This window comes from Cotesia glomerata, linkage group LG1, assembly GCF_020080835.1.
Source record: "Cotesia glomerata isolate CgM1 linkage group LG1, MPM_Cglom_v2.3, whole genome shotgun sequence".
Taxonomy (NCBI): Eukaryota; Metazoa; Arthropoda; class Insecta; order Hymenoptera; family Braconidae; genus Cotesia; species Cotesia glomerata.
In genome coordinates, this window is record NC_058158.1 from 24,545,390 (window position 1) to 24,564,181 (window position 18,792).

At 26.5% G+C, this 18,792-nt stretch overlaps 3 protein-coding genes across 7 annotated transcripts in view; 2 read left to right on the forward strand and 1 right to left on the reverse strand.

Moving 5' to 3' along the window:
* The first annotated feature begins 92 nt into the window (after nucleotides 1–92).
* Nucleotides 93–1,211, forward strand: LOC123263978 (glycosylphosphatidylinositol anchor biosynthesis protein 11). Of its 4 annotated transcripts, none has more exons than XM_044727039.1 (2): nucleotides 93–188; nucleotides 451–1,211. In XM_044727039.1, exon 2 carries the CDS (start codon nucleotides 494–496, stop codon nucleotides 1,184–1,186), a length of 693 nt encoding a protein of 230 aa, XP_044582974.1. In that variant the 5' UTR covers nucleotides 93–188; nucleotides 451–493; the 3' UTR covers nucleotides 1,187–1,211. The 4 variants fall into 4 exon arrangements, with proteins under 4 accessions (XP_044582974.1, XP_044582959.1, XP_044582968.1 ...); XM_044727024.1 differs by having other exon boundaries at nucleotides 133–375; XM_044727033.1 differs by having other exon boundaries at nucleotides 133–328.
* A 395-nt stretch (nucleotides 1,212–1,606) lies between these two features.
* Nucleotides 1,607–4,060, forward strand: LOC123266733 (alcohol dehydrogenase class-3). Its single transcript, XM_044731133.1, has 7 exons — nucleotides 1,607–1,718; nucleotides 1,879–2,122; nucleotides 2,217–2,437; nucleotides 3,060–3,276; nucleotides 3,357–3,487; nucleotides 3,567–3,841; nucleotides 3,910–4,060. The coding sequence occupies exons 1-7, from the start codon at nucleotides 1,698–1,700 to the stop codon at nucleotides 3,932–3,934; spliced, it is 1,134 nt and encodes a 377-aa protein (XP_044587068.1). The 5' UTR covers nucleotides 1,607–1,697; the 3' UTR covers nucleotides 3,935–4,060.
* A 1,704-nt stretch (nucleotides 4,061–5,764) lies between these two features.
* LOC123258960 (proteoglycan Cow) overlaps nucleotides 5,765–18,792 on the reverse strand; it is a 51,474-nt gene continuing 38,446 nt past the window's right edge. Inside the window, exons 5-10 of one of the 2 annotated variants that reach the window (XM_044719224.1) lie at nucleotides 14,864–15,009; nucleotides 13,035–13,198; nucleotides 8,773–9,010; nucleotides 8,390–8,549; nucleotides 6,856–7,082; nucleotides 5,765–6,738 (exon numbers count right to left, since the gene is read on the reverse strand). In XM_044719224.1, the coding sequence (XP_044575159.1) occupies nucleotides 6,590–6,738; nucleotides 6,856–7,082; nucleotides 8,390–8,549; nucleotides 8,773–9,010; nucleotides 13,035–13,198; nucleotides 14,864–15,009 (1,084 nt within the window). In that variant the 3' untranslated portion in view covers nucleotides 5,765–6,589. Of the gene's footprint in view, nucleotides 6,739–6,849; nucleotides 7,083–8,389; nucleotides 8,550–8,772; nucleotides 9,011–13,034; nucleotides 13,199–14,863; nucleotides 15,010–18,792 lie in introns of both variants that reach the window. The other variant, XM_044719219.1, reaches the window with a different exon arrangement.

Below are 18,792 nucleotides of genomic sequence, written 5' to 3' on the forward strand. Positions count from 1 at the left end.
TAAGCGTGAGCGCTCAAAGCGTGTGAGCGTCCAATGCAAATGCAACCTTAAGAACTTGATTCGATTTTCTTCGTTTCATGTAGTAAAATCTTCGGATTTACGATGACCCGAGCAAGGATCTTATATCAAGAATACTATAGATATATATTATGTCAAGAGTACTATATATATATATATACACGATTCCGGTATGTACTTTAACAATTAGATAAATGACAGTGATCATTATTACTAAAATTAGTCGATAGATTATTAAATATAACTTTTTTTCGTCAATAGTATTGATACTCACCATGGTAGAGTAATGATTAATTAAATTTTTGCGCAAGTATTCATTCATTTAAAAGCTTTTTAAACGACGATTAATAATGAAAAGTATTATATCAATATTTATTGTTGTTTTTTTTAGCTTGTAAAAATGATCAATAAACTATATTTTATTTTTTTTAGATTGACAAATCAACAAAGTACTCAAGACTGAAGAGAAATCAAGATGTTGAACCAAAGACTGTTATTGTATTACTGTTTATTTACCTGCATATATTTTCCGTCTATTTTGATTTTGCTGAAGTTCAATGACACTTTATACAACGTGGGAAAATACAAATTCATTCCAATATTAATAATATTAATGTTCGCTGAATTAATGAAATTATTGTTTTCATCATTTTATAACAGTCGTTACTGCTTCGATAGAATTGATGCTAAACTATTACCCTCCAAATCTAAAAAATCTTGGTCTAAATTTTTTAAAGACACTATCAAGTTTATAATTATTGCTGTGACTTTATTTATTGTTTATTATGCTGCAATAGTGTTATTTGGTGCACCATTGACGACTCACCATGAAGAAACTTCAATGCTTGCTCTTATTTTAACAGCATTGACTTTCGTTCCTCCAAGTTTACAGCTAGGTGTTGATAATGCGTTGTGTCTTTTAACAGGAGCACAAGTACCCAGTAATAATATTATCGCACAAGCTATGTACAGGAATATTCAATGTACATTGGTGGGTACTTGGTGTGGTGCTATTGTAATTCCATTAGATTGGGATAGACCTTGGCAAGAATGGCCAATACCTTGTGTTATCGGTGCATTCGTTGGATATATCGTCGCACATTGCATTCATTTATTTAAACTGCTGCCTAATTTTAAGTTTTTTAAATCGAAAAAACTTCATAGATAATAATTAAACTATTATTTATACAGTTTGTTTTGTTATATTTTTTTAAGACGCTGTACTGATTATGTATAAAAAAAAAATATTTGAATAAAGTTCCAGAACTTTTTAAATAATACTCAGTAATTTGATTTGTAATTCATAATAAAAGATAACTGACAATAAATACTTTTGATTTTTTTTATGTTTAAAATTTAAAGAAAAAAAATTGTTTATGTAATTATTATAATATTGATGCAATGTTTCATTATCTCATAATATAAATAAGTACTCTGATCCAATCAGAGTTTTGTTAATTCAAATTAATCTGAGTGTTACCACCGTGATCAAAAGAACTCTCGTTGAATAAATAATAAAATTTTATTCGACTATTGATTTAAAAAAAAAATAAATTAATGTTACACGTATAATTTTTTTCAATTGTCACCATTTATTCAGTAGTATTAAATATTTACTTTAAAAAAAATTAAATAATATTTTACACGTAATTTGCGTTATATTTTAAAACTTATCAACTATGGCTGACACCGCTGGAAAAGTAAGTAAAAATTTTTTTTACTTATTTACTTATATATCACTTGAATAAATAAATAGAATTGGTTAGAAAATTTTCAAATGCTGCATTTTTAATTTAATGTTAATGAATGTCTTCATTTTTAATAATTTATTGACATACAACGAATGTTTAATGTTAATAGGTTATCAAATGCCGTGCTGCAGTTGCATGGAAAGAAAAAGAACCATTATCACTCGAAGAGATCGAGGTCGCACCACCAAAAGCTCATGAAGTTCGTATTAAAGTAACAGCAGTTGCCTTGTGTCATACTGACGCATATACATTATCTGGAGCAGATCCAGAAGGAATTTTTCCAAGCATCCTTGGCCATGAAGGAAGTGGTATTGTTGAAAGTGTTGGCGAAGGTGTCACTGAATTCAAAGCAGGTGATCAATCTATTTTCATTTAACTTTAAATAATAATTGAAACTGTTTTATTTATTTATATTTGATATAAATTATTTATATTAAATAATTCTAGGTGATCATGTTGTACCACTGTACATTCCTCAATGCAGAGACTGCAAGTTCTGTAAATCTCCAAAAACTAATTTATGCAGCAAAATTCGTTTGACACAAGGTAAAGGATTAATGCCTGATGGCACTTCAAGATTTACTTGCAAAGGTAAAACTCTAGCTCATTTTATGGGTTGTTCAACATTTTCCGAGTATACTGTTGTTGCTGACATTTCTTTGGTAAAGGTAAATATCTTTAATTATTTTATTACAAGTTTAAAAACCCTAGTCATAATAAAATAGCAGTATCATAAACAATTAAGTTTAATTGAGATAATACTAAGTTTAACAGACATCTAAAAATTTTTAAAATTTTTATCCTATATTACAAAATAGATGAAAGTCTTGAAGTTAGTCAAAGGTCGAAACTCGCAAAAAACGGGCCACGATTCATTATTGGTTAAAATTTTGGCGCGCGCGTAGCGCGCTATTCAAATTTCTAGTAACATTTAAAATATAATGAAAAAAATTTAGCGAAAAAATTCCACATGTAGAAATTAAAAAAAAATTACAAGTGCAAATTAAAAAAAATATTTTTTTTTTATAATAATTGATTTGTTATAAAAATTTCAAAAATTTTCAGATATCTGCTAATTTCAGTATCATTTAATGAAGACAAAATATTTGAGAAATTTCATTTTAACTCAATTTATTTTATCTTGACAGTAAATACTCGGATAAAATTCTTCTAAAAAAGAATTTCTTTATTATTATTATTTTTTTTAATCATTTCTGAATACATAAACTGTAAAAATAATTAATGTTCATAGAAAAATAAATGTTTAGATTTATTTTTATTTTTATGTAGGTTGATCCTGCTGCGCCATTGGAAAAAGTGTGTTTGCTAGGCTGTGGAGTCCCTACTGGTTATGGAGCTGCTTTAAATACTGCAAAAGTTGAGTCAGGAAGTACCTGTGCCATTTGGGGTCTTGGTGCCGTCGGGTTAGCTACTGCTTTTGGGTGTAAGACTGCTGGCGCTTCTCGTGTCATTGGCATTGACATTGATGAATCCAAGTTTGAGAAAGGTTTTTTTTTCATTTCTTTAATTTTTAACTACTTTTGTTTAAAAAAGTTTGAATCATCATAATTTTTAACATTAATGTAGGAAAAATTTTTGGATGTACTGAATTTATCAATCCTAGCAAGCATGATCGCCCGATACAAGATGTCCTTATTGAATTAACAGATGGAGGACTGGATTATACTTTCGAATGCGTCGGAAATGTTAAGACAATGGTAAGAATTAAAAATAGACTTGAATTAGTAATATGAGATAAATGATAAAATTATTAAAAATGTAAATATTCGTTTACAGCGTCAAGCATTAGAAGCGTGTCACAAAGGCTGGGGAACTTCAGTGATTGTCGGTGTAGCTGCTTCTGGACAAGAAATAAGTACTCGGCCATTTCAATTAGTGACCGGACGTGTTTGGAAAGGTACTGCTTTTGGAGGATGGAAATCTAAAGACAGTGTACCAAAGCTGGTCGATGAATACATGAAGAAAAAACTCATGCTTGATGAATTTATTACTCATGAAATGCCATTTGAGAAAATTAATGAAGGATTTGAGTTGTTGCATTCTGGAAAATGGTAAGTTGCAAAAGTTTTTGTATTAAAATTTTCTAAGTATTTTTTATGATAAAAAACTTTTTTTCTAGTTTGAGAGCTGTGTTGAAATACTAATTATTTATGGACTCCAGAAATTTATGAAACACGCACATTTTTAATGATTACATGAAAAATAATATTTTTGTAAGTGAGTCTATTATATGAAAATTTAATATCAATAAAAATTGAATTTCAATATAACTTAACGTATTTTTTTTTACTTCACCTTAAAAAATGACCACGAAAAATATGATTTTTAGATACCTTATCAAATTAACAGATGTGTCAATTATAAATTTGCAAAAATACATATCGATAATTTCATATAATAACCATATAATTAAATTTTTTAATGAAAATCAAATAATCGATGGACGTTTGATATCTTTGGTACCAATTTTAAATAGAATTTATACTAAGTATTAAATGAAATCAATAGTGAAATAATAAATGAATTGTCATTTACTGTTTAATTGAAATTTATTATTGACTGCTACTAATAAAATTTATCTGAGAATTATTTATCTGTCAGCTTCAATAACCTGAAATTGGATAATAATGCTATTCATCTAAATTTTTTCATATAAAATTTCTAGAATGTAACAACAAATAGATTAATGTGATCATTGAATCGTATATTATTTTATTATGCTAATAGCCAGAAAATAGTTGCTTTTATTGTATAATAAAATATAATAACCTTATGAACTTTTGGGAAATAAAAGGTCAATAATATATAGATATAGTATTTTTATATTTAAAAAAAGAAACTTCTACAACAATCTTTATTAAATAATGGATTCTTACAGCCATATTTGTAATATTAATCATATATGGTGTCTACAGTAGCTTGAAAATTAAGTAAAAATTTTCCATTCAGCACATTTTGTTATCATTACTTACTAGTAATCAATAATAATAGAAATATGGTGTATTAGATAATTTATAAGATTACCTATTTATTGTATATCTTTATATACAATGCGCAATATGGTGTATTTATGAATACTGAATATTTTGCAATCGAATTTATTTTATTAGGTCTTCAATAAAATTATTCGTTATTGCGTAGTAATATGGCAAGATGCATAGTCGGGATTCACAATCATATTTGATTCAGCTTTTACAAAAGTTGGGTCACAAAATAAACAATATAAATTAAGCTTATTAAAATATAGGTATGGAGGTGATTAATATTAAACTTAATGAGAATTAAAAGTAACAATTATTCTTGATTTGATATTTTTTAAATTACATAATAAACTAACAAGCGTTTTCGTTTAAATAAAATATTCGATTGTCTAAATTACTTGCATGCATTATTAAGAGTACTACAAAAAATGGCATTAAAATTAATAAATTGAAATTTTAATGGGGACGGAAGAGCTTAACGCGATGACATTAGCTGTACTTATATATTCATTGCTTCTAAAATTATTTTCTATTCACATTGTTCACACCAATTTTTTTTTTTACTACTATATATAGATATTTATATATAGGTATATATATTTTTTATTCTTATTCTATATTCATCTAAAATATTAACACAATACTTGCTTTGAATGCAAGTTGTAAGTAAAAATGGATATTCTTACACAGGAATAAATTAAATTCTAACATCTCTTCTTAATATTTTCGGTTAAGTTTAATTAATTGTAAATTAAAATTAACTTGATTTGCCAGTATCATCAATTTAATTTAACATTTAACAATAAAATTTATGTAATATTAATTTATTCCAATTAAACCTTTTAAATTTTAAACCCAAAAATTTTTAAAAAATAAACTATTTTAATTAATTCGCTGATTTTAATAAATGAAAATATCAAGAAGTGATTTCACTAGTTCCATATATAATTATGTAATATTATTATAGTTATTATTATTATTCTTATTTACGGTGTAGCTACTATAAATTTATAAATAAAACACTTTTATCAGCAGAAATAAATTTTAAAAAATAGATCATGAATGTGAGCATTTAATGCGACATTGATTAAGCGATTTGATATTTTAGATTTTTTAATAACTAAGATGGTCGCAGTTTAAAAAAAAAAATTACAATAATAATATTTTTAATACTATTTTAAGGCTGAAGATGAATGATGTTTTGATATCGTGTTTAGTATTAATATTATCTGTGGCGTTATTAGTCTAATGATTACAAATAATATCAAGTAAGATCACTTAATACATACTTTTTAACTTAAGGAATGTATTATCGACTGTAATTATTTTCTTATTTTAATATTTTCATTGACACTTATTAAGTCATACAAATTACTGGTAGTTTTATTTTTAATAGTTTTATGTTTAATGAATGTGGTTTCTGATGCGAAATTTTAATTTTTTACCTTATTACGTTATTAAATAGGATTTTTATGCGTAAAGATAATACGACAGTTTGGTGTACATGTTGATAATTAATTAAAAACATGTGTAGAAACCTGATTTTTTAATATTAAAACCGTCCCTTATCGCAATTGCACGTTAATGAAGGACGGCGGGGTGCATTTATAATTAATTAAAGTTCACGATAATTAAATTCGACGTTTCTTCAACAGACTTTACTATTGACAAAATTATTATGAATTATTATCATAATTATTACGAAGACCTCGAGCAATTGATTGTTATGTTTAATTTAATTATCAGTTCTTGGAGAAAAAAAAATAAAATTAATATCAAGGTGCTCAAATAACTAATTTAAAAAAAAAACTTAAAAGTTTAAAAATCGAGGGGCTGATCCGCTGAACCTTCGAGATCATTTGCAGAATCTATGCCATCATCTTCATCGTCGTAGTCATTAATTTCATTTTCGAGGTTTACACTATTGGTCTTCAGAGCATCATTACTTATCTTGCTGACGATCGCATCTGTGTAAATAATAGTTTTTTTTTTTTTTTTTTTTTTTTTTAATTAATTAAGTGATTTGTAGTTTATAAAAAAAATATAAAAATAAAATAAATATTGAAAGTAATACGTACACTTACCGCAGTCTGGTTTGGAACCACGAGTGCGAGTACCTGCAAATTCCACACCATGGGGATCGACACACCAACACAAACCTAGTCCACGATGACATTGGACACTGCGATAATATCCTCGAGAATCGCAAGCTGGTGCAACATCAGGAGAAGAACGCCTGCGAACCGCAGCACATGGTCTTTCTGCTTTCGAAAAGCACCCACACCATTCTGGTCCACTTACGAAAATGTCACTGTGAGCAATATTACACAATTATTTATGAAGAAAATCGAATCGTTTAATAATAAATCGGCGGGTAATAAATCACCCGATGACAATATAGCCGAAATAAAAATAAGCGAGGTACAATGGCTATGTACATAAACCAAAAAATAATAATAATAAATTAACATAAATGATAAATTGAATTTACATCTAGACAGCAGCAAAAACATAATGTTGATACTGACATCACATTTATTTTATCGAAGTCATTATATCAAATTTATGTATGCATGTATTATTATGAGAACAAATGATAAATGTAAACGAAAAATGATAAAAATTAAACAAATAAATCAATAATAAATTTCAAAGTTTATATTTTTTGCAATTGCATTGTTGAAATTTTTAGGTGAAATTTATTTTTAACTACTTTAATATATCGGAGTTATAGTTCAGTTATATTTGCTTTTACTGATACTCAATATTTATAAATAGAGAGCGTGAAGTATTCGATTCGAATATTACTTTCTCTTTCGATATTGAAGTTTAATAACTTAAAATAGCGAATCAATTTGTTTTAACTTTTCAATACTTGTAAAATCTCCCGAGTATATAAAAAATTTATATAATCAGTTTTATAGAAAAAATTTCAAAGACCCACAGTTATTATAAATTGAAGTCTTCTAAATCATAATTATACTCTTAAATGCACTGTCAAATAAAGTAGTATAGATTAATAAGTAATTTAACATAACTTTTGTTTCAACTTTTTACATGGCCTTAAATAGCTGGAACTTCAATTTTAAAAGAATGTCGATATAAAATCAATTTATAAGACCATAGTTTCTCATAAAATAAAATAAAATAGTATTTTGAAAAAAATGAATAGTCCATTATTGTTTTTAAAAAAAAACTCTTCATCATATGTCTTAAGCTTTTATCAATGAATTAAATTGAATCAAAAATCCTTTGAAGTTGACGCTCGAGCGTAAAAAAAAATAAAAAATTTCATAACGAGATTCCACAAAAATAACAATATAGCCTATACATAAATTGATGAAAAAATTGATTTTAAAATAAAAAAAAAAAAAAAAAAAAAAAAACTAAAAGGGTCATTTATCGAAGTTCGTGACAAAACCATTAGTTGATCTAATTTCCAAACAAAGCAGAAAGATAGTAAAACATGAAGCATTAGAAGGAATGTTTTATTCATTTGTAATAATCGATTCGATAATTGACTATTCAAATTTTGAAAATTAAAACGAATTAATGGATTTGCGCTAATTTTGTCATCATTATACTAATAATAATTATGATTATTATTATCGAACTGACCCATCAGTATCACATGCGTCAAGGAAGGGTTTGAGACATGGCTCATTTTGGTCATGCTCAAGGCTGTACAGCTCTGCCAAGGAGATTCGGCGATCTTCATCATTATCTAAATGTCCAAACATCCATCTGACTTCTGGCTGGCATCCGATGGGGAAATGGCCTATATATAAGTAGAAACCCGGAATTATTCAAGTAATGTTTTCATTTCCTAAGACTAAGTTATATTACTTTCATTGGAATCGGTACAGGGAGACTAAGGCTCTTCTAGTAGCCATTTAATTACTTCGATTCAACTATAACGGTAAGGATTTTGGGTAAAGTGTGTGCTTCTGTCAAAAATTATCAACTATTAGTTACAGACTTAGAGTTTAATAATATGTTACCCTTAGACTTAGAGTGTTGACGACGGTATTTAGCATCAGCCATTACCACTGAAAACCAGTCCAACAATCGATTAGCCATTGCTGGTCTAGAGGAGGGTGGACAATCTGTGTTTCGTAATCGATTGAACTTGGCTTCAGGGGAATCGAAAGTAGGCTTCAAGGTTGCTGGATTTTTACTTATTTCGTTACTCATTGAATGCTTTATGTCATCTTCGTACTTGCTGTTGATTCCTAATCCCTGAAATTATGTTGGAAAAATATTATTTTTCAGTACTTTTGTTACATTGTTAACAGTATACTTATACTTATTTACATTCATACCGAGATTTCTAGGTAGTATAGATTTTTTTATGGCGAAATAAGCTTAAGTACATTTCAGTTTTATTTTTCGGTTGACCTCATTCTTGAGTTCAAGTGTGAAAAGAATTTTATTTATATACTTATAATGTTTCAACATTTTTTAGTATTTCTCACTAAAATTAAGTTGCTAATTATTTGAATTGTTTTTTCATTTTTTAAATAAAAAAGAGTTTACACATCAAAGAATTTTGAGTAAAAATATTATTATAGTTATACTTTATATCACTGTGATCAGGGTGATAATAACATAGTATAAAGTATGAATAATTAAATATTTTTAATGCTATATAAAATTGTAAAAAGCTTCCATGAATGCCATAAAGCATATCTAACTTTCCACTTTAAATTTCTTCAGCCATAAAACATTTCACGTAATTATAGAAGGATATTCACAGTTCTTGAAACAAGAACAAAAGAATTAACTTATTTAATACGTCATTTTCAGGCAGCTTTGTACATTTTTTAATTCATTCTGATGCTCTTGTATTTGATCTATAATAACTTACAAATCTTTTATTAACTTTTATTCATTTATTCTTTTTTAATTTTTTTTAATACTAAAATAATTTTTTTAATGCTATATTAAATCGTCGATTTCGAAAAAGGACATTCTGAATTTGTTCACTCTAGTTTTTTTGTACAGATGGCTTCTACTGACATCCATCTACTTTTTTGTGGGACGAAAGCTCTTTATGTGTATTAGGATGTACCGTAAATGCAATCTTTCTTCAAAAAGAATTTCGGAAAAGAAATGTTGGTAAACTTTCAAGATAAAGCTTTTAAAATATTGTTTTTCTTCTGCATTGTATAAATCATTTTTTGAACACTATACGCTTTTAGCTGTATTGAGTTAAGCCATTTAATCAGTGAATAGATAAGTTAGTAAATTATCATACAATACATATTTTGGCTCTATTTTATAACAAACGAAGACTAGTTACTCTAACATAGATGAAAAAAGGATCTCAAATTAAGAGAAACTTAAATAATAAACAAATTAAAAGAAAAATATCGTATTTTTAAGGTCAATAACAATAAAATTATTTCATACACGGAAAAAAAATTACTTGAATTCAGTAAATAATTTTAAGAACTTCATTTTCTTGATTTAAGTAAAAAAAAATTCTTAAACTAAGAAATTTCTCTTGGTTTAAGTAAATTTCACTTGATTCAAGGATTTTTCTCTTGATTCAAGTTATTTTTTTTTTTTTCAGTGTATTAGTTATTAAACACACTGAGAAATTGTTTTCAAGCTATTGGTTAATATCATTAAGGAATTTATCTTGATAATATTGAGTTAATTTTACACAGCTTTTTCCCCAAGATGTTAGTATTAAGCGTAGAACGCAGTAAATCTATTTTAATTACGTCTTAAATAAATTTTGAAATCAAATAAAATGAAGTTTTCGAAAAATAATATATAACTAGCTATTGCGGAAGTTTTATTATAATTTATTAAAAATTTTTTTCAAATAGTAATTAGAAAAATAAAATTTCACAAAATACATTAACTACGGCCTAGCCTTAATGCTGTAGAGAACTTGAAAATATTTTTTTTTATTTTTAGTTTATAAATTTAGCTTTGCTTGGTATTTCGGGATAAATCTCTTTTTTGTTATTCTTACGGATGTCCTTTAGCTGCATTGGAGTAAAATAAAGTATAAATCGAACTGAAATGACTTATTACATTACAAAATAAAAAAATCTTAATCATAAATAAGTATTTTTATATTTTTTGAAATATTATAGTCTCAAAAACTAATTTATCAGATTATTTCTAGTCTGATAAAATATTAAATTGTATTTCATCTTTTATAAGCTTTCATTAATGATCCATTTAATCATTCTCGCACTTCCGTGGGTTTAATATATCTTTTAGCTTTGTTAGGTTGAGATTCGCTTGATTTAGATTTAGATAAAAGAAAGCTCAATATTTTACTCAAGATATCCAGCCTAAAAAATAGAAAAGGTTAATAAATCATTCGGATATCAAGAAATTGAAAGTGGCTTGAATATTTAAACAAGCGGAATATTGAAATATTGAAAACATTAAATCATTTATGAAGTTTAGCTTCACAAAATAAATATTCAAGCTGAGTTATAAAAGTGTCAAATAACAAAATACAGTGCGTGGCTTTAAGTTTTTCATACTCTAAAAGTTATTTTTCAGGTTATTATAAAGAAAGTAGTAGGTCTGTATGTATATATGCATATATAATCCACTTTTAAATAACTATCTTGCGGAAAAGAATGATATAATGGAACAAAAAGCGAGATGTGATAATCGAGAAATAAAAATGGAAAAAGTTTTAAAATAAACTCTCCAATTATTCTATTAGAAGTTTTATAATTTATGCAAATAAATTGAATAAGATAATTTAAATGTGCTAAAAAATATTGATAATAGAAAAAGCCGGAAAAATAAATTGATGTTTATTTTAAAAAAGCCATTAATGAAAACCCTTTTTTTCTTTCCTAAAATTAACTGCCCGATACTTTCGGTATTTAACTTTGTCATGATACTTTACTTGCCTGGTTTATTCGAGGGTGGATATTATTGAACGGAAGTTCGTATATCAGGTATATCTATGCGCTTGTATTATTTATGTAGGGTAATAGTTCCGATAACTAAAAAAAAATTGAATTTTTTTTTACCAATATGGTTTTTTTAATACCTTCCGGATTTATTTTATTTCAAATTGAAACAAACGGAGAGAATAAATGTTATAATTTGGTGAAACTCCGAACAGGTTGAAGTTAAAATGAGTTCAATTAAAATTTTACTTTTGCACAATAAAATATCCGAGTATAAAAAAAAAAAAAAAAAAAGATTTTATCAAAATTTGATGGAAGATAATAAAGTTATAATAACGATATTCGTAATAAATGAATAGGACTAAATAGCAAAAGTTTCTCTGTACTATAATTTGCATGACTGAATTTTAGTATCAACAGTTAAAAAGATTAGAAATGGTAATTTGTTTGAATTCCGATTGAAAAGTTATAAGTTATAAGATTATATCTTTCCTTACCAAATAAAGCCAAACAAATTTCAATAAATACAACGAGAGTTGAAAGTATATAGCTTTTCAGTAGCAATAAGGTCTATTTGAGTTCACTAGGGTGTGGTCATGATAAGAACCGATTTATGAGAAACAATCGAATTTTTTCAGGATTTAATAAAAAATTTTGTTCAGATTATAATTAAAACTTTGTCGAAAGTTTTGATAAATATTTTAAGGACCAGTTTTTCAATCCAGGATAAAATTTTATCCAATTAAATATATCTATATATATATAATATATATAAATATACTGGCAATTTAATCATTTTATCCTGGATAAAATTTTATCTCGGATTGAAAAACTGGCCCTAAATATCAAATTGTAATATTTGATTGATATCAAAACACACTTTACGGTTTTAATGAAGCTTAAGTCATTTATTTTGTCCATCAAAGCTGCCTACTAAAGTTGAAGAATTAGTATAACCAGGATTATTGGCGATAAATCGATTTATATCTCTATAAAAGACAACGTAGAATGTTTGAACTATCAAACCGAACATCTCTACGTTCGGCTAGATTTAGAGCTTTAGCAAATACCTCAAGATATAGCTTGAGTCTCATTCTGCTAAACAGTTGCCTCGATCGTAAAAATTCAGGATTGGTAAAACTATTTCTTCGCTATTGGAACTATTTTGATCATTTTTAGATAACTTCTGAAGTCTAAGCTGTTCAATAAAATATTTTTACACTTAACGAATTATAAAACCAGTCTCTGATAAAAAATACACTGAAAAATTTTGTAAGTTTTTAGCCTAAAAAGTAGAATACTCTCTTAATTATTATTGACACCGAAAATCATATATATTACGCTTAAAAATATTTATATTATTATACCTTTGGACGTTTGCTGTACTTAAGATATTGATAATGATGATTGTCATAGTTGAAATCTCGTGGAGTAAGGGTAATATCGCGATTCCGACCAGTTTTTCCCAAAATATTCTTTTGAAGTTTAGTAGGGGGAATTTTTTTTGTGTGTACTTTAAGATCTGATCCTCCTGTAATAAAAATAATAATTTTAATTGAAATAAATATAGTGAAATCTGTTATTTGTAGAGTAAAATAAATTTAGTGAATAACATTTGAAAAACTAAAATGCTGAAAGGTACAAATTGCGTATGGACATGATCAGCGATAGAACAATTCTGCGTGAACATTTGTTTCAACGGAGCAAATTCAATTAGTGTGATAACTCCCAGTAGAAATTGTTGTGTCACCGGGTGGTAGTATGAACATTCATGCGTGAATGCTCGCAAAATTTAAATGCTTTTTAATAATAAAAAATTTCTCGTATATATTTGGAATCGATTATTCGGCGAGTGTGTTATATAACTTATGTACACATGCCATTGTCATTTGTATAAAATTCAATAAAATTTTTATTCGTACAACATTTCTCTTTTAAATTTTATTCAATATTATTTAAATGTAACTTATGTTTATTTGATTAATTTTTTTTATTTATTATTATGTTTTTGCGGATGTTATAATTTATAATATTTAAAAAGTTTCAATAAAATTTTCATCGTATGAAAATTAATTTCGCAGGTACTGATAAAATAATAGAACAAGAAGTGACATCCACAGATTCGGTAGAATCTGGCGCCAAGTTCCGTTCAAATCCGTTGTAAACGGAGCGCCAGACTACCGACTATATGTTTACTGTAAGCAGAACGGTATTTTGAGATTGCAAAATTTTATTTAATTCTACGGTACTTCTTGTTCCTAAATTTTATATTAGTAATTCATGCTTTATTTTACTGATATTAATTAATTATATTCAATTATAATAATTAATCTACTTGAAATTATTAAATTTTATCAGCACAAACTATAGCAAGCTCAAAAATTTCGATCCTGACTTTTTTTCTATGTAAAAAGTAACATGCCACAGACTAAATAATTCGAGAATGCATGGTAATCTTTCAATAGATGGGAAACTACAGTTAAAAAAATACATTTCACAGCTTGCATCTACATCCGCCAGGGTGCGCTAGAATTGTTTTTACATAAACTGTAGCTTCAAGAGGATAGTTTGCTATAAAAAATGCAGCCAACGCGAGATTTAAGTTGGTATCAATTGTAAATTTTTATTATAATTACAAAAAATACTAAAATCCGAACAAAAACAGTTTCACTGTAAAAAAAATCGCGCCAAGTCCACGTTCATAAGACTATTAAAAAAAAAAAATTTCTTATTTCTTTACAAAAAGATATAAAATAAAAAATTTCAAGTAACCGATATGATTGTATTTGATTTTCGGAAATTAAAAAAAATTTTATTGTAAATTTGAAAATTAAAAAAAAATTTTGGAATGTACTTGGTGTGCGTCATTGTGTATTTCAATTTTTTTAAAGTCCTAGTAAATAGATTTTACGAATTTCATTAAAAGTAAAATATTTTGCAACCACGCACACTAAATCGTTCCAAAATTTTTTTTTTAATTTTCAAATTTACAATAAAATTTTTTTTAATTTCGGAAAATCAAATACAATCATATCGGTTACTTGAATTTTTTAATTTTTTTATTTTATATCTTTTTGTAAAGAAATAAGAAAATTTTTTTTCTTAATAGTCTTATGAACGTGGACTTGGCGCGATTTTTTTTACAGTGAAACTGTTTTTGTTCGGATATCTATTAACGGAGTAGCACGTTCGTTACCTTTGCATGGGCAGAATCCTTTGCACGCGATGTGGACTGAAGTATGATGAATACAGTTGTGGTACTCGAGACGACAAGGGGAACTGTATGTGCGGTTGTCAATTCCACAGAGGAAGTTTGGTTTCACTACTGGGCACTCTTGACATCTGAAAATGGGTAATTATTTTAATATTATAATATAATTGATTTTCGAGACGTAGTTTCTACGTAATTATTATTAAGGAGGCAACTGAAAGGATTATTTCATTGTTTTCGGTTATTTTGAGAGAAATTAATTAACGAATAACTAGTTTATTTTTTAATTATTATGAATTCAGAATAATAATAAATAAATGACATTTATGGTTAAAGTACTGAATAATGATATTTTGTATTACTCATGCGGGAAAAGTAGTATCTTGACGCTCGCTGTTGCGTTTGAAAAAGAACCATTTGCCCATTTTAAAATTACGCGTGAGTTTTTTCATTAATGAAACTGTTATTTGAGTGCGACAAGTTTACTTGTCGCACGCAAATTATTCTTGGCGCACTCAAACTATCCTTGTCACATGCAATTGACTGTGAAAACTGCTAAAATTAAAATAAATAACAAAAAAAAAAAACACAATCTAACTGTCAATATTAAAGAAGTGAGGTTGGCATTACAAAGTTCATATTTGTAACGAAAGTAAAAATAATTTATTAATATTAAGCTGTTTAATTGTGATGAAAATTAATTTAGCAGAAATATGATAATTTTAATAATGTTTGGAAAAAATAAATTATGACATGAAAAAATTTTTTTTAAAATTGACATGTAGGAATTTTATAAAATAAAAAATACAATTTTTATGAATAATTTTTTGGAACAAATTTGTTTGTTAAAGAAAATTAAAAAATTGTAGTGACAGCTAAATTTAATGTCATTTAATTTTATGTGTTGATTGTTTCAGTGTATAAATTTATTTTTTGTTAATTAATATTAATTACTTTGCACTTATTATCTGATATATATTTGTTTCTTTTTTTTTTTAACTTTTTATTTGTTTTTAGGGACTGGGGGGGCTCCGCCCCCCCCAACCCCCCGCCGGGGCTTCGCCCCTGGACCCCTATTTTCTACCCACATATATCACCGCATTTGTAATATAAAATAGTATGTGCAACTCGTGCGACGTTGTCGATTACCCACTCAAGCGAATGACCGCACACGCTTCGCTCGTGCGTTCAACTTCGCTTTCGTGGGCAATCGACAACTTGTCGCACTTGTTGCACAATATACTATTATAAAATTACTTTTATATTATAATAACAAAAATTATTTATTTGGAATTTTCATCGGCTGTTGAGTGAAAAACAACTTTAAGCTAAATCAATAAGTTTTTTTCACATAATGGAGCTTAATTATGATTTGATGCATATGAAAATAGAAGAAAAATTTTTTTAATTTTATTTTTTCTATAATTATCTCAATTAATACCCTCTTTGAAAAATTTTTGATAAATCTAATAATTGTTATAACTTGATAGAACTGTGATATGTGATAAAAAAAAATGTATTTGTAAGTTGCCATCTTGTAAAAGCTCTTTACTTTCGATGCTAAAATCTACTCTGCTATCGAGCTGTTTAAAAAATTTCTGAGATAAATTTAATAATATGATTTATGAAATTGAGAGTAATACAATCAGCCAATGTATTTTTTTTACTAATCAAATAGAAACATTTTTCACTACAAATAAAATATATTATAGCTATAAAATAAATTGAATAAGGCACAATAATTTTTAACAATAACGATAAATTTGAAAAAATTGTCGAAGTATTTTGTTATCTATACTAATATTATAAAGAGGAAAGATTTGATTGTTTGTTTGTTTACATTGAAGAGGCTTCGAAACTACTGAACCGATTTGAAAAATTCTTTCACTGTTGGGAAGTTACACTATAAGCTATATTATATTATAATTAATTTTAAAATTTATGTTAAATACCCATGCCAAACCGGAGCGGACTGCTAGTATTTCATATTTATAAAAAAATAAATTTTTCATTTGCATAGTTAGTGAATTTTCAAGTAATCCACTACAGTTTTACTTATCATTTATTTAGTTAACTCACCGCAGGTCTCAAGCCTTTCAACTTTATTTAAAATAAAATTTTAATTTCTATAAAATTTTATTTTTGTCAAATTTACGCCAAAGAAAATTGTAAATTTGCCAGTATAAAGTTTTATATCGAGTTAGTAATATTTTCTTATTTGTATTGAATTTTTTAGTTTATATTTATTATTGTATACACTCGAAAAAGTTACGGAGTTTTATCTTTTTTATTCCTTGTAAGCAAGTGACGGAAGAATTGAAACGTGAAAGAAAATAACTTCTTTAAAAGTTCACTGTACTTCAGTGAATAATCATACAATATATAATTTCTATAAGCTGAATTACATCTATAAAAAGAATTCAAGTAATATCAATTCGATGACTCAAATGATTTTTTTGTTCCGATATATGGTAATCAAAATTTTTAAACTAAACTTTTTTACTGTTAAATGGAATTAAATTGAAAAATTGATTGACCATATTTGTATTTTCAAGATTTCCAATTCTGAAATATTTCCTTTTTTTTTTTTTTTTTTTTTTTAAGAAACTTATATACTTTAATAATATCTATACATCTTGATGAGAATGTAAAATTATTCATTATAAGAAAAAAAAAAAAAGAAACAAAACACTATTTTTTGTTGCATTAATCTTTATTTTCAGTATAAAAAATATTTACAATATGGATATTTTTAATACGAATTTTTCTCTGCAAGACTAATATTTATGCTCTATATGTATTCGACTATTCATAAAGACATGTATATGATTTCAATGACTAAAACATTTTGATTCGCCCGAGTTGATAGAATTCTATGAATGTGAAATACTTATATGTTATATTTCCAACAGCATTCATACAAAAATTTCATGTTTTTTAATTATGTTTTTCTTTTAAAAAACATGTATTCTGATTTTTGATATAGGAAAAAAACTATAATAAAAATGCTCGTTCACTTGTACATAATAGAAATAACCCAATTAAAAAATGATAGAATGGTGTTTCAAAAACTGTTATTTATTCAAAATACAAAAACTTTTTTCTACCACAAATACTTATTAAAGGAAATTTTTAAATATTATATAAGAGCATAGAAAAATAAAGATCTAAAGAATAACAATGAGTACTTAAAATAGCATTATCATATAAATCATTTCACAAACTATTTAAATAAAAAAAAAAAAGTCAAGGATTGCAGCACAAGAAACATTTGTATTCACTTTTATACTTATTTTAGCGTCTAATTTCTTTATGTGATGGATTATGATGAAAAAAAAAAAATGTCTCTAATGTCTTTCCATAAAGCTAAAATTAGCTACAAATTGTTTGCAACTCAAAGTCAAAGAAAATTATAATTTTTTCAATGAACAAAACTATTAAATTAATTGAAGTTTTAGAAAGAAATAAAAATTTAAAAAATTACTTAAATAATGACAAAGAAAATCGTAAGTAGTTTAAATTAAGAATCGTAAGTAATACATGAATGCATCTTTACATTTTGGGTAAACAGCTTTTCTTGAGTCTGTTCAACAATAGAACGAACAAAGAGACCAAGCAAGAGATTCATAAAAAAGTAAAGTAAGATGAGATGAAGAAGAAGTAGCAGAATAAGTTTCTTCTGTCTTTTAGTCATATATGCGCTAGTATAGTTTACCTGTCATACTATTACTGTTCTTTCGCTTCTATAATGTAGGAGGGTAGTCGCCTCTTTTATTGCCGAGTAAGCTTACTATATACTCACGCGCCTTTAACCGTTATTCTTACTCCATTCGTTTCGTTTCTTTAAAAATTGTGGTCACAGCCTGGATAAAACCATGACATTTTACTGCCTCTAAAGTAATCTTTTTACTTGT

Bases quoted from the DNA above. Each gene is read 5' to 3' on its own strand.
- LOC123266733 (XM_044731133.1), top strand. From the start codon at position 1,698: ATGGCTGACACCGCTGGAAAA. The intron at 2,123-2,216 runs GTGATCAATCTA...AAATAATTCTAG, and splicing joins TGTCACTGAATTCAAAGCAG to GTGATCATGTTGTACCACTG. The intron at 3,488-3,566 runs GTAAGAATTAAA...ATTCGTTTACAG, and splicing joins TCGGAAATGTTAAGACAATG to CGTCAAGCATTAGAAGCGTG.
- LOC123263978 (XM_044727039.1), top strand. From the start codon at position 494: ATGTTGAACCAAAGACTGTTATTGTATTACTGTTTATTTACCTGCATA.